The sequence below is a fragment of the Pristiophorus japonicus genome, chromosome 4 (genome assembly GCF_044704955.1).
Source record: "Pristiophorus japonicus isolate sPriJap1 chromosome 4, sPriJap1.hap1, whole genome shotgun sequence".
Taxonomy (NCBI): domain Eukaryota; kingdom Metazoa; phylum Chordata; class Chondrichthyes; family Pristiophoridae; genus Pristiophorus; species Pristiophorus japonicus.
The window spans coordinates 239780363-239796454 of record NC_091980.1 but is presented as its reverse complement, the minus strand read 5'-3'; the positions used below and the strand labels follow the sequence as shown (position 1 = coordinate 239796454).

Genomic DNA, 16092 nt, shown 5'->3' with positions numbered 1-16092 from the left:
GGTTCTTCATATTTCCCCATCTAGAAAAATTGGCCTGAATGCAAATTTCTCCACATCAGGTGGTCAACATTACTCAGTTACATGCCATCAGCAATGACTCTTGCATGCAAGCAGGGCTAATCTGGACTGTTTTTCTGCTACCATGTGGTATTCTACCAGACAGTTCAGCTTTAGGGTAGTTATATTTTTCCAGTGAGTCATCTGTGCAAGACCAACATGTCGCTGCTTGCCTACTATATTGACCACAAAACAAATTTGATTTTAAATAAATAGTGACAGGGACATTTTAAATAAAAGATTTAACTTTTATTTAAAATAAATGCATTTATACAGTTACAAAAAGATGTTATGCTCCACTGTTTAGGATGTTTGTGGCACAATTTCAGCTAGCTGTTACAATGAAACATGATATAATTAAGCAAGGCTCCAAAATTAATTTTCTTCTATTGAAATAAATTTTTACTGTTACCTATGCCTGCAAAAGCACATCAAAACCTAATGCATTGTAAGCACATTCTGTAACTGATTTGTGATGCTATAGTTCAAAAACTGTACAATTATATAAAACTTGTGTTTTTACATTAGTTACATGAAAAAACAAATACTTCATAGCATTACTTCATAATGTACTGGAAAGATTTCATATTTTAAGTGAAACAAAGGAGGTAACTAATGCTGGTGATTAAAACGGCTTCACATAATACTATAAGGTGTAAAAAAAAAGGTTGGCAATATAAAGTACAGTATGTAAATGAAACTAATAACCGGACACTTAACTTAAGCAAGCTAAAACAATGAGCTGTATTCTTTGATTCCCAAACAAAACTACCTTCAATTTCCAAGTATCTGTAGTAGTCCTGATTTATGTAGGGGATTTTTGTTTTAAAAAAAAGGGCTTAAGTTACAAACACACATGCAACAGTTTGATAAATATTCTTTGCAATTTTCTGCCCTCGACATTACACTTTGTGGATAGCTTACGGATCACACTATTTGGCTTGTTTCAAGGCTCTAATTGTGAAACAGATTTCTGACAAGGGATCTTTCAAGTTTGCTGTGTCAGGTGGGGAGAACATGCCATTTCCAAAACTGCGGTAGGTTGTTTGGTAGCTAGTTACTAAGTGCTCCTGTTAGTGCACAGTGTTAACTGATATGGTAACTAAAAAAAATCCATGGTAAAAGATTACAGTACAAGGCGCTTGCTGGAATAAGCAGCATATGTTGAGTAACAGCACTCATAACTAACAAAGGTGTTTTAATGGCCTGAAAATATCTTTCAATGTATTTGCTGTCACATCCAACCACTGGTAAGCTTAAAGAACATATCTTCATCCAAGCTTTCATTCTGATCTTTAGCCCGTGTCGACAGGAAGATGTAACCGCCAATGAACTCGTGAACTACCTTGCAGTCGATGTCGCCACAGATAAAAGAAAGCCGAACTTCATCTGCAAACTCAATAGTCACCTAAACATAGGTACACAAAATGCAATGCATTTATAAAAAGTCCAGGTGTCATATACTCTCCAACATATGCACAATGTTCTTAATACAAAAGATGAATTCTCACCTTTAGGAACCCTTAAAATAAATTAAGCTAAAGTTAAAATCCCTTTTGTTGCTTGTTTTTGATTGAGATAGGATACGAGAAGCATGCATGATAAATTTTTATTGAACATTAATGCGAACATGCTGCTTTTCCAATAAGGTTTTTAAATTTAAAATAAAACAGTTTTATTTAATCAAAAGGTGCACCAAGAAATTAAGCACTGTCTATTTAAAAATGTGGTAGAGCAGGGAGTTTAAAAAAAAAATCATCTGCTGTTAGATCCAAGACTACCAGTGTGTACATTGTATTTTGGAATAGCTAAAGAGAATTGTGGGGAAGGAAAGCATGTTTAGGGGCAATGAGAAAAAAGGAGATAAGCAAACTTTCAAAAACAGGGAGAGAAACTGAAATCATTAGTTTGTTCACTTTGCTTTCCATTTTCTGCACCCCAAAAATAGGGTAGCAAAATGAGTTATGATTTTTGTAAATCAAAAGTTTTCCAGCCCAGAGATATGCTCCATAGTGTATCTTTTAGAATATACAATTTATAATAATTTACATTTTCAAATGTGTTTGTTTCATCTGCAATTAGACTACAACCCTCATATCTAACTGCGAGGGTCTATGGAGCATTCTCTTCCTCCATTTCCGATGCCCCCAAAAGTTAATCACCACCCTCCGCCTGCTCCACGATGACATGCAGGCCGTGATCCTTACTAGTGGATCCATTACAGACCCAATCCACGTCCGGACTGGGGTCAAACAGGGTAGTGTCATTACCCCAAACCCTCTTCTCAATCTTCCTCGCTGCCATGCTCCACCTCAGTCAACAAGCTCCCTGCTGGAATGGAACTAAACTACAGAACCAGTGAGAACCTGTTCAACCTTAGTCGACTCCAGGCCAGGTCCAAGACCACCCCAACATCTGTCGTCGAGCTACAGTACGCGGACGACGCCTGCGCACAAAAGAGACTGAACTCCAAGTCATAGTCAACGTATTTACTGAGGCGGTTCGAAAGCATGGGCCTTACACTAAACATCCATAAGACAAAGGTCCATCACCAGCCTGTTCTCGCCGCACAGTACTCTCCTGCCACCCACTCCAAGTCATCAAGATCCACGGTGCGGCTCTGGACAACATGGACCATTTCCCATACCTCAGGAGCCTCTTAAGAGCAGACATTGATGACGAGATTCAACATCGCCTCCAGTGTGCCAGCGCAGCCTGAGGAACAAAAAGTGTTCGAAGACCAGGCCCTCAAATCCACCACCAAGCTCATGGTCGACAGGGCTGTAGCAATACCCGCCCTCCTGTATGGCTCAGAGATATGGACCATATACAGTAGACACCTCAAGTCGCTGGAGAAATACCACCAGCGATGTCTCCACAAGATCCTACAAATCCCCATCCTCGACCAGGCCAACATCCTGGAAATGAATCCGGGAGGGCGCTGAGCACCGAGTCTCATCGCTGAGAGCATGTAGAAATCAAGCGCAAGCAGCGTGTGGCAAACCAGTCTCACCCACCCCTCGACGATGATCTGTCCCACCTGTGACATGGACTATGGTTCTCGTATTGGACTGTACAGCCACCCAAGGACTAATTTTTAGAGTGGGAGCAAGTCTTCCTTGATTCCGAGGGACTGCCTATGATTCACCTCCAATACTGGCCTCTTGCACATCCCTGATTTTAATCACTCCATTGGTGACCATGCCTTCAGCTGCCTAGGTCCTAAGCTCTGGAATTCCCTCCCTAAACTTCTCCACCTCTCTTTCCACTTTTAAAGACATTCCTTTTAACCTAGCTCTTTGACCAAGCTGTTGGTCATCTGCCCTAATCTCTCCTTATTTGACAGTGTCAGATGTTGTTTGATAACACTACTGTGAAGCTACTTAGGAAGTTTTACTATATTTTTCTTCTTGTTTCGAGGATGACTAAAGGCGCAGTATAAATACAAGTTGTTGTTATGGCTAATATTTGTCCCTCAACCAACACCACCAAAAGAGATTATCTGGTCGTTCACCTCTTGTTTGTGAGACTTTGCTGTGCATCTCAAGGGCAATTAGGGATGGGCAATGAATGCTGGCCTTGCCAGTGATGCCCACATCCCACAAACTCATTTTAAAAAAACGTTATATTATTTGTACACATGAATTCTGACTCACATACGGATGTCTCATTTAACTATTCAAAATAACATCTACATTATAACTGAATTTGCCATTTTTTGTTTTTAAATGTAAAGGATCAAGTACATTTCTAATTAATCGTACCATTTTGATCTCCCAATTTACATTCCACTGTTTCATGTTGCTGAACCTCCAGGTCTTGATTGCATCTCCTGTGCTTGAATCCATCCTAATCAACCGATTGTAGGCTATGCCAATCAGGTCATCTTTTTTACTTCCTTGAAACCTAAATTGCAACATATAGCATAACATCTTTACAGCAAAATGTAGTTGGATAGTAGCAAACGTTACAATTTTTCCACAAAATATTCCACACACTCATGAATATCCACATTTGGTAACAATCTATAATACAGGAAGCTACTGAACAAACATTGAATTTTTTTGAAGGATGAATCCAAACATTTTATGTTTGCCTGCATTGAAGATTGCAACAAAACACCAGGCCTATAAAAAGAAACTGAACTTCAAGTGTCCAGAAAGACAAGTGTACAGTATAGTACAGGACCTTTAATCAATTTTTAAATATCTGGTCTGTTCAAGAAAACAGCCTGAAAGACAAAATGTGATACTACATTTAGTTTTAAAGCTGCCATAATCAAAAGTATATCAAATAACACAAATTGCTTATCCAAGATCAAAATTTAACATGGGTAAGTAAGTTAAACAGGAAGACTGCATTGGTGCTATTTTGATAAAAATTAGCAATTTCTTAAAAAAAAAACTGATAGACTGCAGAAAATGCAACTCATTCACTACCACAAACACCATCGTTTTTGCTGCTGTAGCCTCAGCTAATTTATAAACTTTGAGGTTTTGCTAGAAACTTTTTCTTTGAACAGATTTCTTCACATTTAATATTGTTTCAAAGACCCATTCAGTAGTCAGCTCTGAATATTAAAATATATCATCATTCCACTACAGGAAAGTGAATCAGCAGCAGCTTCTAGGATACAATACTGCAATCATTTACAAAAAAAAACTTACACCATTAGTTTTACCGCATACAGTAAAACAATGAATGATGGCAATTATTGTTTTCAAATTGGTAAGTGATATTCCAGGGAATTTCCAGAGGATGTATCCCTCAAAAATGATGTATTTAACTACTATATTTTTGCTTTATGGCTCCATTGCTGACCTTCCTAATGTAACCAATTGGACAGCCAGTATTTTGAGTTCTTTAAAATTATCTGCTTCTGAAGTAGTTTCTAATGGAGGGAGGGGAGACATCTAGGTTAACTGTCTCATCACCCAAAAAGCAATAGTATACATTTATCAATAGTTAAAGCAATGATCAATCTCAGTAACACTCAATTTATTGATGACCCAAATGCTAAAGAGGCAGAAATCCTGCATGCTCTCAAAATTCTGTGCCAGGCACCAACACAACCAAGGGAATGGATGGGCGGGCAAATATGCTTCCAGGCATCGGCCAATGCAACTCAAACCAGCCTCTGGGAGATGCATTACAGATGTCAAGAACAGAGATTCGCAATGCACTTGAAACTGCTGCTGATTAGAAACCGCAAGCAATACTGGCACATTAGTCGCTCGTGGGATATAGGCGTGCTGGCAATGGCAGCATTTACTGCCCATCCCTAATGGTCCGAGAAGGTGGTGGTGAGCCATGTTCTTGAACCGCTGCAGTCTGTGTGGTGAAGGTACTCCCAACAATGATGTTAGTAGGGAGTTCCAGGATTTTGTGCGACTTGCAGGGGAGGGTGATGGTGGCGGCGGCGTTCCCATGCACCCGCTGCCTTGGTCATTCTAGGTGGTGTAGGTCATGGGTTTGGAGGTGCTGCCGAAGAAGCCTTGGAGAGTTGCTGCAGTGCACCTTGCAAATGGTACCCACTAGCCACGGTTTGCCGGGTGAAGGGAGTGAGTGAATGTTTAAGGTGGTGGATGGGGCGCCAATCAAGCAAGCTGCTTTATCTTGGATGATGTCGAGCTTGTTGAGTGTTGTTGGAGCTGCACTCACCCAGGCAAGTGAAGAGTATTCCTGACTTGTGTCTTGTAGATGTGGAAAGGCTTTTTGGAGTCAGGTGGTGAGACACTCGCTGCAGAATACCCAGCCTCTGGCCTGCTCTTGTTGCCACAGTATTTATGTGGCCGGTTCAGTTATGTTTCTGGTCAATGGTGAGCCCCAGAATGTTGATGGGGAGGGATTCGGTGATGGTAATGCCGTTGAATGTCAAGGGGCGGTGGTTATAGACTCTCGCTTGTCATTGTCTGGCACCAATGTAACTTGCCACTTATCAGCCCAAACCTGAATGTCGTCCAGGTCATGCTGCATACTACCATGAACTGCTTCATTATCTGAGGAATTGCAACTGGCACTGGACGCTGTTCAGTCATCAGCAAACATCCCCACTTCTGACCTTATGATGGAGGGAAGATCATTGATGAAGCAGCTGAAGATGGTTGGGCCAAGGACACTGCCCTGAAGAACTTCTCCAGCGATGTCCTGGGGCTGTGATGATTGACCTTCAACCACCACAACTATTTTCCTTTGTGCTAGGTAGGAATCCAGCCAGTGGAGGGTTTTCCCCAATTCCCATTGACTTCAATTTTACTAGGGCTCCTTGATGCCACATTTGGTCAAATGCAGTAACTCTCACCTCAGGAATTCAGCTCTTTTGGACCAAAGCTATAATGAGGTCTGGTGCAGAGTGGACCTGGTGGAATCCAAACAGAGCATCGGTGAGCAGATTAATGGTGAATAAGTGCCGTGTGATGACACTGGCGACGACAACTTCCATCACTTTGCTGATGATTGAGAGTAGACCGATGGGGCAGTAATTGGAAGGATTGGATTGACCTGCTTTTTATGGGCAGTTTTCCACATTGTGGCTCGAGACATGGCTAGTTCTGGAGCACAAGTCTTCTGCACGACAGCTGGGATGTTGTCAGGGCCCATTGCCTTTGCTGTATCCAGTGCGCTCAGCCCTTTCTTGATATCACATGGAGTGAGTCAAATTGGCTGAAGACTGGCTTCAGTGACAGTGGGGACCTCAGGAGGCGACCGAGGTGGATCATCCACTCAGCATTTCTGGCTGAAGACAGTGACAATCGCTTCAGCCTCATCTTGTGCACCCATGAGGCCTGCAGCAGCTTATCATTGAGGATGGGGATATTAATGGAGTCTTCTCCTTCCCCCATTAATTATTTAATCGTTCACCACCATTCACGACTGGATGCGGCAGGTCGACAGAGCTTTGATCCGATCCACTGTTTGTGGGATCGCTTAACTCTGTCCATTGCATGCTGCTTTCACTGTTTAGTCCTGTGTTGCAGCTTCCCCTAGTTGGCACTGCATTTTTTTTTTGGTACACCTGGTGCTGCTCCTCGACATTCCTCATTGAACCAGGGTTGGTCCCCTGATTTGATGGTAATGGTAAGAGTGAGGGATATGCCATGAGGCTAAAGATTGTGGTAGAATACAATTCTGCTGCTGCAGGTGGCCAACGCCTCAGCTGCCTAGCTTTGAGCTGCTGATTGGTTCAGAATCTATCCCATTTAGCACAGTGGTAGTGCCTCAGTGTAAAGATGGGACTTCGTCTCCACAATGACTGCAGTGGTCACTGCTACCAATGCTCATGGACAGATGCATCGGCGACCGGTAGATTGGCGAGGACGAGGTCAAGTAGGTTTTCTCTCATGTTGCTTCTCTCACCACCTGCCGCAGGCCCAATCTGGCAGCTATGTCCATCAGGACTTGGCCAACTCGGTTAGTAGTGGTGTGACCAAGCCATTCTTGGTGATGGACACTGAAGTTCCCCACCCAGAGTACATTCTGTGCCCTTGCTACCCTCGGTTCTTCTTCCAAGTGGTGTTCAACATGGAGGAGTACTGATTCAGCAGATGAAGGTAATCAGCAGCTTTCTTTGCCCAGGATTAACCTGAAGCCATGAGACTTCATGGAGTCCAGATTCAACGTTGAGGACTCCCAGGGCCACTCCCTTCCAACTGTATACCACTGTGTCACCACTCCCGGTGGGCCTGTCCTGCCAGTGGGACAGGACATATCCAGGGATGGTGATGGAGGATTTTGGGACAGTGTCATACTCACAGAATTATACCTTTCAGCCAATGTTAGGCATGACTTGTCTGTGGGACAGCTCTCCCAATTTTGGCACAAGTCCCCAGATATTGGTGAGGACGACTTTGCAGGGTCAGCTGGGATAGGTGTGCGTTGTCGAGCCCATAGCCAGTGCCGAGGTCAATGCAGGGTGGTCTATCCAGTTTTTAAAAAATTCTGACTGTTTTCCCACACCCTGCCAGTGTCCTGCCCAGGGGGCCTAAATGTCCATCTGTGAGTAAGGACTGCCACGTTCTTGTCACATGCCATAAAGGTACCTTGGCCTTTATTGCAAAGGGGATGGAGTATAAAAGCAGGGAAGTTTTGCTACAGCTATACAAGATATTGGTGAGGCCACACCTGGAATACTGCGTGCAGTTTTGGTTTCCATATTTACGAAAGGATATACTTGCTTTGGAGGCAGTTCAGAGAAGGTTCATTAGGTTGATTCTGGGGATGAGGGGATTGACTTATGAGGAAACGTTGAGTAGGTTGGGCCTCTACTCATTGGAATTCAGAAGAATGAGAGGTGATCTTATCGAAACATACAAGATTATGAGGGGGCTTGACAAGGTGGATGCAGAGAGGATGTTTCCACTGATGGGGGAGACTAGAATTAGAGGTCATGATCTTAGAATAAGGGGCCGCCCATTTAAAACAGAGATGAGGAAAAATTTCTTCTGAGGGTTGTAAATCTGTGGAATTCGCTGCCTCAGAGAACTGTGGAAGCTGGGACATTGAATAAATTTTAGAAATAGACAGTTTCTTAAACGATAAGGGGATAAGGGGTTATGGGGAGCGGGCAGGGAAAGTGAAGCTGAGCCCATGATCAAATCAGCCATGATCTTATTGAATGGGGAGCAGGTTCGAGGGGCCGTATGGCCTACGCCTGCTCCTATTTCTTATGTTCTTATCACCTTGCGATAATAGACAGGAATATAGAAGATGTCATAATAGAGGCAGGAATATGGAAAATATGTCATTAAGTTTATTTGCAACAACTCCCGTCAACTTGGTAGTGGGTATGTATTCGTCAAGATGGGAGACCATATAAAATGATTTGATGTAATTCGTGGCTTCACAGCAGCTCTATACTCGTGATCTGTGGATAACTGGAGGTGTGGGTTTTCATGCTCATCTGTGTTGGGTCAATAGGGGAGAGGAAAAGGTTGGATTTTTCGGTGCTTCTGGCAGTGTACAGCTGCCTTTATATAAGAGATGGTTCAGATACAGTCGAAGTACATTCCCACGAAGAAGAAAGGTAGGGAAAAGTCAGAGCTCCCTGGATGATGAAAGAGATAGAGCAAGATGAAGCAGTAAAAGAGTGTGTATGACAGAAGTCAGGTTGAGAATACAGGCTGAATATAGAAAGGTCAGAGGGGAATTGAAAAAGAAAAGAAGAGGGGTAACGAGAGTATGAGAATAGACTGGTAGCTAACATAAAAAGGGAATTCAAAAGTCTTCTATAGGTATTTAAATAATAAACGGCTAGTAAGGAGGGGTGGGGCCGATTCTGGACCAAAAGGAGGCCTACACAAGTAGGCAGAGGGAATGGCTGAGGTACTAAATGAGTACTTTGCATCCGTCTTTACAAAGGAAGATGTTGCCAAAGTCAGTGAAAAAGGAAGTATTTAAGATACTGGATGGGATAAAAATTGATAAAGGAGGTACTAGAAAAGTTGATTTACTTAAATAGATAAGTCACCAGGACCAGATGGGATGGCATGCTAGGAAGAGAAGGTGGAAATTGCAGCGGTACAGGCCATAATCTTCCAATCCTCCACAGTACGGAGGTGGTGCCAGAGCACTGGAGAACTGCAAATATTACACTCTTTCAAAAAGGATGAACCCAGCAACTACAGACCAGTCAGTTTAACTTCAGTAGTGAGAAAGCTTTTAGTAATTATAATCAAAGACATCATCAAGGAAAGCTAGCACTGATTTATTGAAGGCAAATCATATTTAACTAACTTGATCGAGTTTTCTTGATGAGGTCACAGAGAGGCAATGCAGTTGATGTGATGTACATAGACTTCCAAAAGGTGCTTGATAAAGTGCCATGTAATAGGCTTGCCAGCAAAGTTGAAACCCATGGAATAAAAGGAGCAGTGGCAGCATGGATACAAAATTGAGTGAGCGATAGGAAACCGAGTAGTGGTGAACTGTTGCTTTTTGGACTGACAGTAGGTACACAGTGGTGTTCTCCACGTGTCGGTACTGGGATCACTGGTTTTCTTGATAAACATTAATGAGTTGGACAGGTATACATGGCACAATTTGCAGATGACAACAGTGAGGAGAATAGTGATATACTTCAAGACAGATAGGCTGGTGAAATGGGCAGACACGCAGCAGATGACATTTTATGCAAGAAAAGTGTAGTGATACATTTTGGTAGGAAGAACAAGGAGGGGCCATATAAACTAAAGGGGGTGCATTAACAGACACCTGGGGGTATGTGCACAAATTGTTGAAGGTGGAAGGGCAGGTTGAGAAAGTGATTAAAGTATACGGGACCCTGGGCTTCATGAATAGAGGCATAGAGTACAAAAACAAGGAAGTTATGAAGAACCTTTATAAAACACTTTTTAGGCCGACACTGGAGTATTATGTCCAATTTTGGGCCTCGTAGCTTAGGAAGGATATGAAGGCATTAGAGAGGGTGTAGAAAAGATTTACAAGAATGGTTCCAGGGATGAGAGACATCAGTTGCGTGGATTGATTAGAGAAGCTAGGGTTGTTCTCCTTGGAGCGGAGAAGGTTGAAAGGAGATTTGATGGAGGTGTTCAAAATCATAATGGGTCGAGACAGAGTAGAGAGAAACTGTTCCAATTGGTGGAAGGTTCAAGAACCAGAGGACATAGATTTAAGGTGATTGGCAGAAGAACCAAAGGAATCAGGAGGAAAAACGATTAAAAAAAAAAACACAGCGAGTGGTTAGGATCTGTAATGCACTGAAAGGGTGGTGGAGGCAAACTCAATCGTGGTTTTCTAAAGAGAATTGGATAAGAACTGGAAGGGAAAAATAAATTACAGGGCTATGGGGAAAGGGACTAACTGAAGGAGAGAGCCAGGACAGGCTCGATAAGCCGAATGGCCTCCTTCTGTGCTGTAACCATTCTATGATTGTATAAGCTTTCAGAGTGGCCCCGTAAGTTCCGGGTTTCCACACGTGATGTGCATGCATATAAACCCGGAACTTGCGATTGGTCAAGTTTTGCTTGCACAAATCTACTGCATCTGCTGTAAATTTACTTTCGCTGACATAGATTTGGGCTATTTGCCCAACTACTGCCCAGAAAATGCCCATGTAACCCATACATCTGGTTAAAAAAAAAACAGTTGTATGGCCCTTTACCAGCCTAGGAGAAATGTTAATTTTTGAAATGATTTAAATATTCACTTACATTTAAAATTAGTTTAGATAAATTTTGTCCTGTTTAAATAGGTTTACATTTAGTTTTCAAAAAATTACATTTATTTTAAAATGTCTAATTAAAGGGTATTTTAATTAAGTTTAAATGGTGACCATTTGTTGTTTAAATGGTGTGAAATTTTATTAGGTGATTTCTAATAAGTTTATGGGGATTCCGTACACAAATGGAATTCCCCCTTTTTGATTGGTAGACCTAGCCCACGTGATCCCAGGGACACTTGTGAACAGCATGTGCCCATGATCCATGGGCCTTTATACAGGCACAGGACTGGAACAGTCCGAAGCTCTGGAGACACCAGGTAAGTTCGGAGTTTTCTTTCGGTTCAGAAGCGTATGTGGGCAGCAAGCCTCCAACCGCAATTTCCAGGCCAATAAAAGGAGATATTGTTTTCAATTTTTATTGTTTAAATCCAGCTAAATATATAATTTTTTTTTAAACCGAGCTAGTCAGGGTCCAAATTTCCTTTGACTAGAAGACAATGTTGAGGGTACACTAAAGCCCTGGCCCCATTCTACCCCTTGAAGAAATATTTGGCTAAACATTCAATAATTCTTCGACAGTTTTATGGTATTCTGTTGGAAAAGTTCAAGATTATTCTCGCTATACTAGTCGATCATCCATAGTATTACACACACAGAAACCGGTGCAAAACCTTTCTTTGTATATTTAAATTGATGCAATGTTAATTGCAGGCGGCCGCCTGGGAATTTCGAGTACAGGACCTCGCATGCCGCAGGACCCCGCATTAAAAAACTGGTAAACATTACACTGGTTTAAAGCTTGAAAAAACACATGTAAAAAGCATTCAAATTTCTACCTCACAATTTTTTATATATATTTTAAATACATCATTGTTACCTTGCAATGAAGTGTGTGATGCCAAATTCAGGTAGTGACTGCCAGGCCTGAATAAACCTCATCTTTGCCTCAATAAGACTCATCTGAGCTACATTCTGATGGGCCTCAAGGATTCTGGCAGAGATCTGAAAAAAAAAAATTAAATACAAAATCTTCTTCGCTGAGGCAAGCAAGATTTATAACAGCACTGAACAAAAAAAAAATAAAACAAGAATGGTTTAAAAAAAAAACCTGAGTATGGTTAAAAACAGACATATCTAGGTCTATAAAGTTAGTTTTCTTTCATTAAAAAAACACATTCATCATCAGAAAAAACTTCCACCATCACATGATAAACAGGTCAACCAAACAGGTAAACAGTCTTTTATTTATGCTAAATGCCTTTACCTCAGGATTCATTTCCCAGGACTTTTTAAAAAAAAAACAAACAAACATACAATCTGTAGAATTATTAAAGTGCTTAAATTGCTAAGATTGCACTTTGTCTCCAAGTTTGGATTCAGTGGAGGTTTTCACTTCTCAGTATTAACATTTAACAATTCTGACACACAAAGAAGCCTACATACACAAAAAAAAAATCATCCCATCACACAGTGACTGAACTGTCCACTTACCAAGTCCCTTACATAGCCTGGCTGAAGAGGGCAGCATGAAGAGGGAAAAGGAAGTTGAAAGAAAATGCAGTGAGAATAAGGTAACAAAAGCACAGAAATCAGCTTTCCACACCCATCCATCTGCCTCCCACCACTCATTGAAAAAAACCCGAAACAAATGAATTGAATCGCTGAAATCCAATGGGTCATTTAAGCAACTTCTATAAAAATTGAATGCTAAAAATAAATTAAAAACATATGAAAAAGTATTCATAGCACCAAGATTTGCATTAAAACTATTTCCCAAGGCGTTGACACATTTTGTTTTGGGGGAAATGTACCATAAACTCACCATTTACAAAAGGAATCTTCAAAAGATATGGATTAGTCTGAAATTATACAACCCATAGTATCTTGCAGTGTGCAAAAGTTAATTAAATGACATTAGAAAACTACAATTGGAATGAGATCAGTACGCAAACATGTCAGCACTTTCACACATCAGAAGTGCAATATCTAATGCCTGCCATATGCTTTTCACATCTATTCCTGAGTCACAGATTTGCAAGTAAAATCTATTATTTTTGTTGTATTCGCTATAGTTCTACCCACATCTCAGTGAAATCACAATGGATTGATGTTCTGTAAATGAGAGCAGTTAACATTTAACTTGAGATGCAGCAATTTGACAAAAAGCTATTTATTTTATAGACTTTCTCCCCATCACACCTCTGCAAAGCATTTTGGGACATTTTCTATTTTAAAAGGTACCATATAAATACATGTTTTTGTTGTTCAATATAAAAGTAAATAGTTAGAAAATGTTTAAACTATGGATATTTAAAAAAATCTATGAATGTTCACCATAATGAGTTGGAGAAGATAGGGCCATTCAGGGATGAATGAGGAAACATAATTGTGAAGGTTGAAAGTATGCCAGAGATTAAATTTGGGGCTAAAATTCTGGATGGAGGCTTCCTTCGGACGAACGCCTCTGACCAAAATGTTTTACGAAAGTACCCGGTGGGCCTGGAGGCACCTTGGATTCCGGTCGGAGGCCTTCCTTTCCCACGCTTCGCAGTGCGTCCACGTCTTGGAGATACGGGCGGAGAAGCTGGAGTCACGTGGGACTGGACAACCAATCACGGTACAGTATTCTCATTGCTAGTAATGGGAACTCCGATTTTACGAGTTTCCATTACCATCAGAGAAAAAAACTCCTAAAACACTCAAATACAAAATAAATTAAAAAAAACACACCTCATTTAAAATTAATTGAAATTAAAGTTAATTAAATGTTTTTGAAAAAAAATATATTTTTTGGATTTTTAAAATTTTGATAAATGTTTTAATAGGGTTTAAAATAAACTTTAGTGGACAGGTTTTATTTTGAAAACATAAAAATGTGTATTTAAATTTTATTTTTATATGTTTTAAAACTCTTACGTTGGTAAAAGTAGGCTAAGTGCCTGCTTTTACCAGGTGCAAGAGTTTGAAGGACATGCGCCGGGGCCAATAGCCCAATCTCACCCGCGCGGATGTCCTTGCTGCAGGGATGCGGAAAAGCCATTTTTTGGTGCATGCGCATCGAAAACCGGCTTTTGCAAGGCCTTGCCCAAGATTTCAGGGTCATTATGTTGCATCGTTTTTTTTATAAATGATGCTGGAAGGTGATAATGGAGGTATACTGGAGGAAGATATGCAATTGATTGAAGAATAGAAAAGGAATTGTCTTTGGGGAAAAAAAAATATGAGTAGAACTCGAGGTGGATGTGTTACTAGGCCCAGATGGTGTGCACACTATCCTTTTGAAGATGAGGGAAGAGATAGCAGAGAACCTGGCCATTATTTTTCAATCCTCCTTAAATAAGCAAATTGTGGCATTCGAATGGAGTAGCCAATCCTTTTCAAGTGGAACAGAAAGGAGACCAATTAGTCTAATCTCAGTTGTGAGCAGATTTTTAGATTCCAGAAATGGAGATAAAATTAGCGACTATTTAGAAATACTGTGTATTAGGATTAATAAAGGATTTGTTGAAAGCATGTCGTGTTTAACATGAGAGTTTTTAAAAAAGTGACTGATTGGATAAAGGGAATGCAACAGGTATAGTGCAAATGGATTTTCAGAAGGCATTCACTAAGGCGTCTCAGAAGAGGTTGGTTAGAAAGATTCAGGGTTTATGGTATGAGGAAATGTAGCAATTATGGATAGAAAGTTAGTTGACAGACATGAAACAAAGTTGGGGTAAATGTATGTACCTCAGGGTCAATGCTGGGTACACTTTTGATCTGAGTATACATAGAACATGTGGGCTTGGATATAGGGAACACAATCTCAAAACATGAGGATTACATCAAAGTAGAAGGTTTGACAAACAGTGATGAGGGCTGAAGACTTCAGGAAGGCAAAACGGTTGCATATACAATTTAATATGGATAATGCAAGGCTATATATTTTGGAAGATAAACCATGAATTGGGAGTATACACAGAATGTTATAGATTAAGAGACAGACCTGGGGTTTAAATAGATTATTCCACCGGTATGCAAATGCTGGTAAAAATGGCCAACAGGGTTTTATATAAAAGGGACATGCAGTAAAAAAAAAAAGCAATGTTATGTATAAATATGTATTGGTTAGATCACAGTAGAGTAGTGTGCGCAGTTTTGGGAACCACATTCAGAAAGGGCATTAAAGCCAGAGCACACAACATAGATTCATCATGATCATACCAGGAATGGGAAATGTTAATGCAGAGCAGACACTCGAGATATTACAACTATTTCCACTGGTGCAGGAAAAGCTAAAAGGAGTTTTAACAACAATTTTAAAAAAAATTAAGAGTTTGATGGCATGAATTGGGAAAGACTATTTCCTCTGGTTGGGGAGTTAGCATCAGGGTCATAAATTTATCATCACCTTGACCGAGGAGAAAAGCTTCACTACGCAGAGGGTTATTGGAGAATGGAATGCTTTTCTGCAGGGAGGGGTCAAGGCAGACTATATTGCAGGGTATATTGGATAAATATATGAAGCAGAGGAAGATACACATCTGCCTCAGCTCACCTACTGCTAAAACCCTCATCCATGCCTTGGTTACCTCGAGACTTGTCTATTCCAATTCTCTCCTGGACGCCCTCCTGTCTTGCACCCTCCGTAAACCTGAGCTCATCCAAAACTCTGCTATCCATATCCTAACTTACACCAAGTCCTGTTCACCCATTAACCCGGTGCTTGTCAACCTCCACTGGCACCCGATCTAGCAATGCCTTGATTTCAAAATTTATCCTCATTTTCAAATCTCTCGAGGCCTTGCCCCATGTCATCTCTAACATCCTGTAGCTCTACAACTGTCCGAGATCTCTGCATTCCTCCAATTCAGGTC

The 16092-nt window shown here is 40.9% G+C and overlaps 1 protein-coding gene across 4 annotated transcripts in view; it reads right to left on the bottom strand.

Moving 5' to 3' along the window:
- Positions 1-284: 284 nt before the first annotated feature.
- fermt2 (FERM domain containing kindlin 2) overlaps positions 285-16092 on the bottom strand; it is a 144520-nt gene continuing 128712 nt past the window's right edge. For 2 of the 4 annotated variants that reach the window (XM_070879200.1, XM_070879202.1), the window contains 4 exons: positions 12728-12748; positions 12114-12238; positions 3822-3963; positions 285-1465 (listed from right to left, as the gene is read on the bottom strand). In XM_070879200.1, the coding sequence (XP_070735301.1) occupies positions 1292-1465; positions 3822-3963; positions 12114-12238; positions 12728-12748 (462 nt within the window). In that variant the 3' untranslated portion in view covers positions 285-1291. The remainder of the gene's footprint in view (positions 1466-3821; positions 3964-12113; positions 12239-12727; positions 12749-16092) is intronic. The other 2 variants (XM_070879201.1, XM_070879203.1) reach the window with 1 other exon arrangement.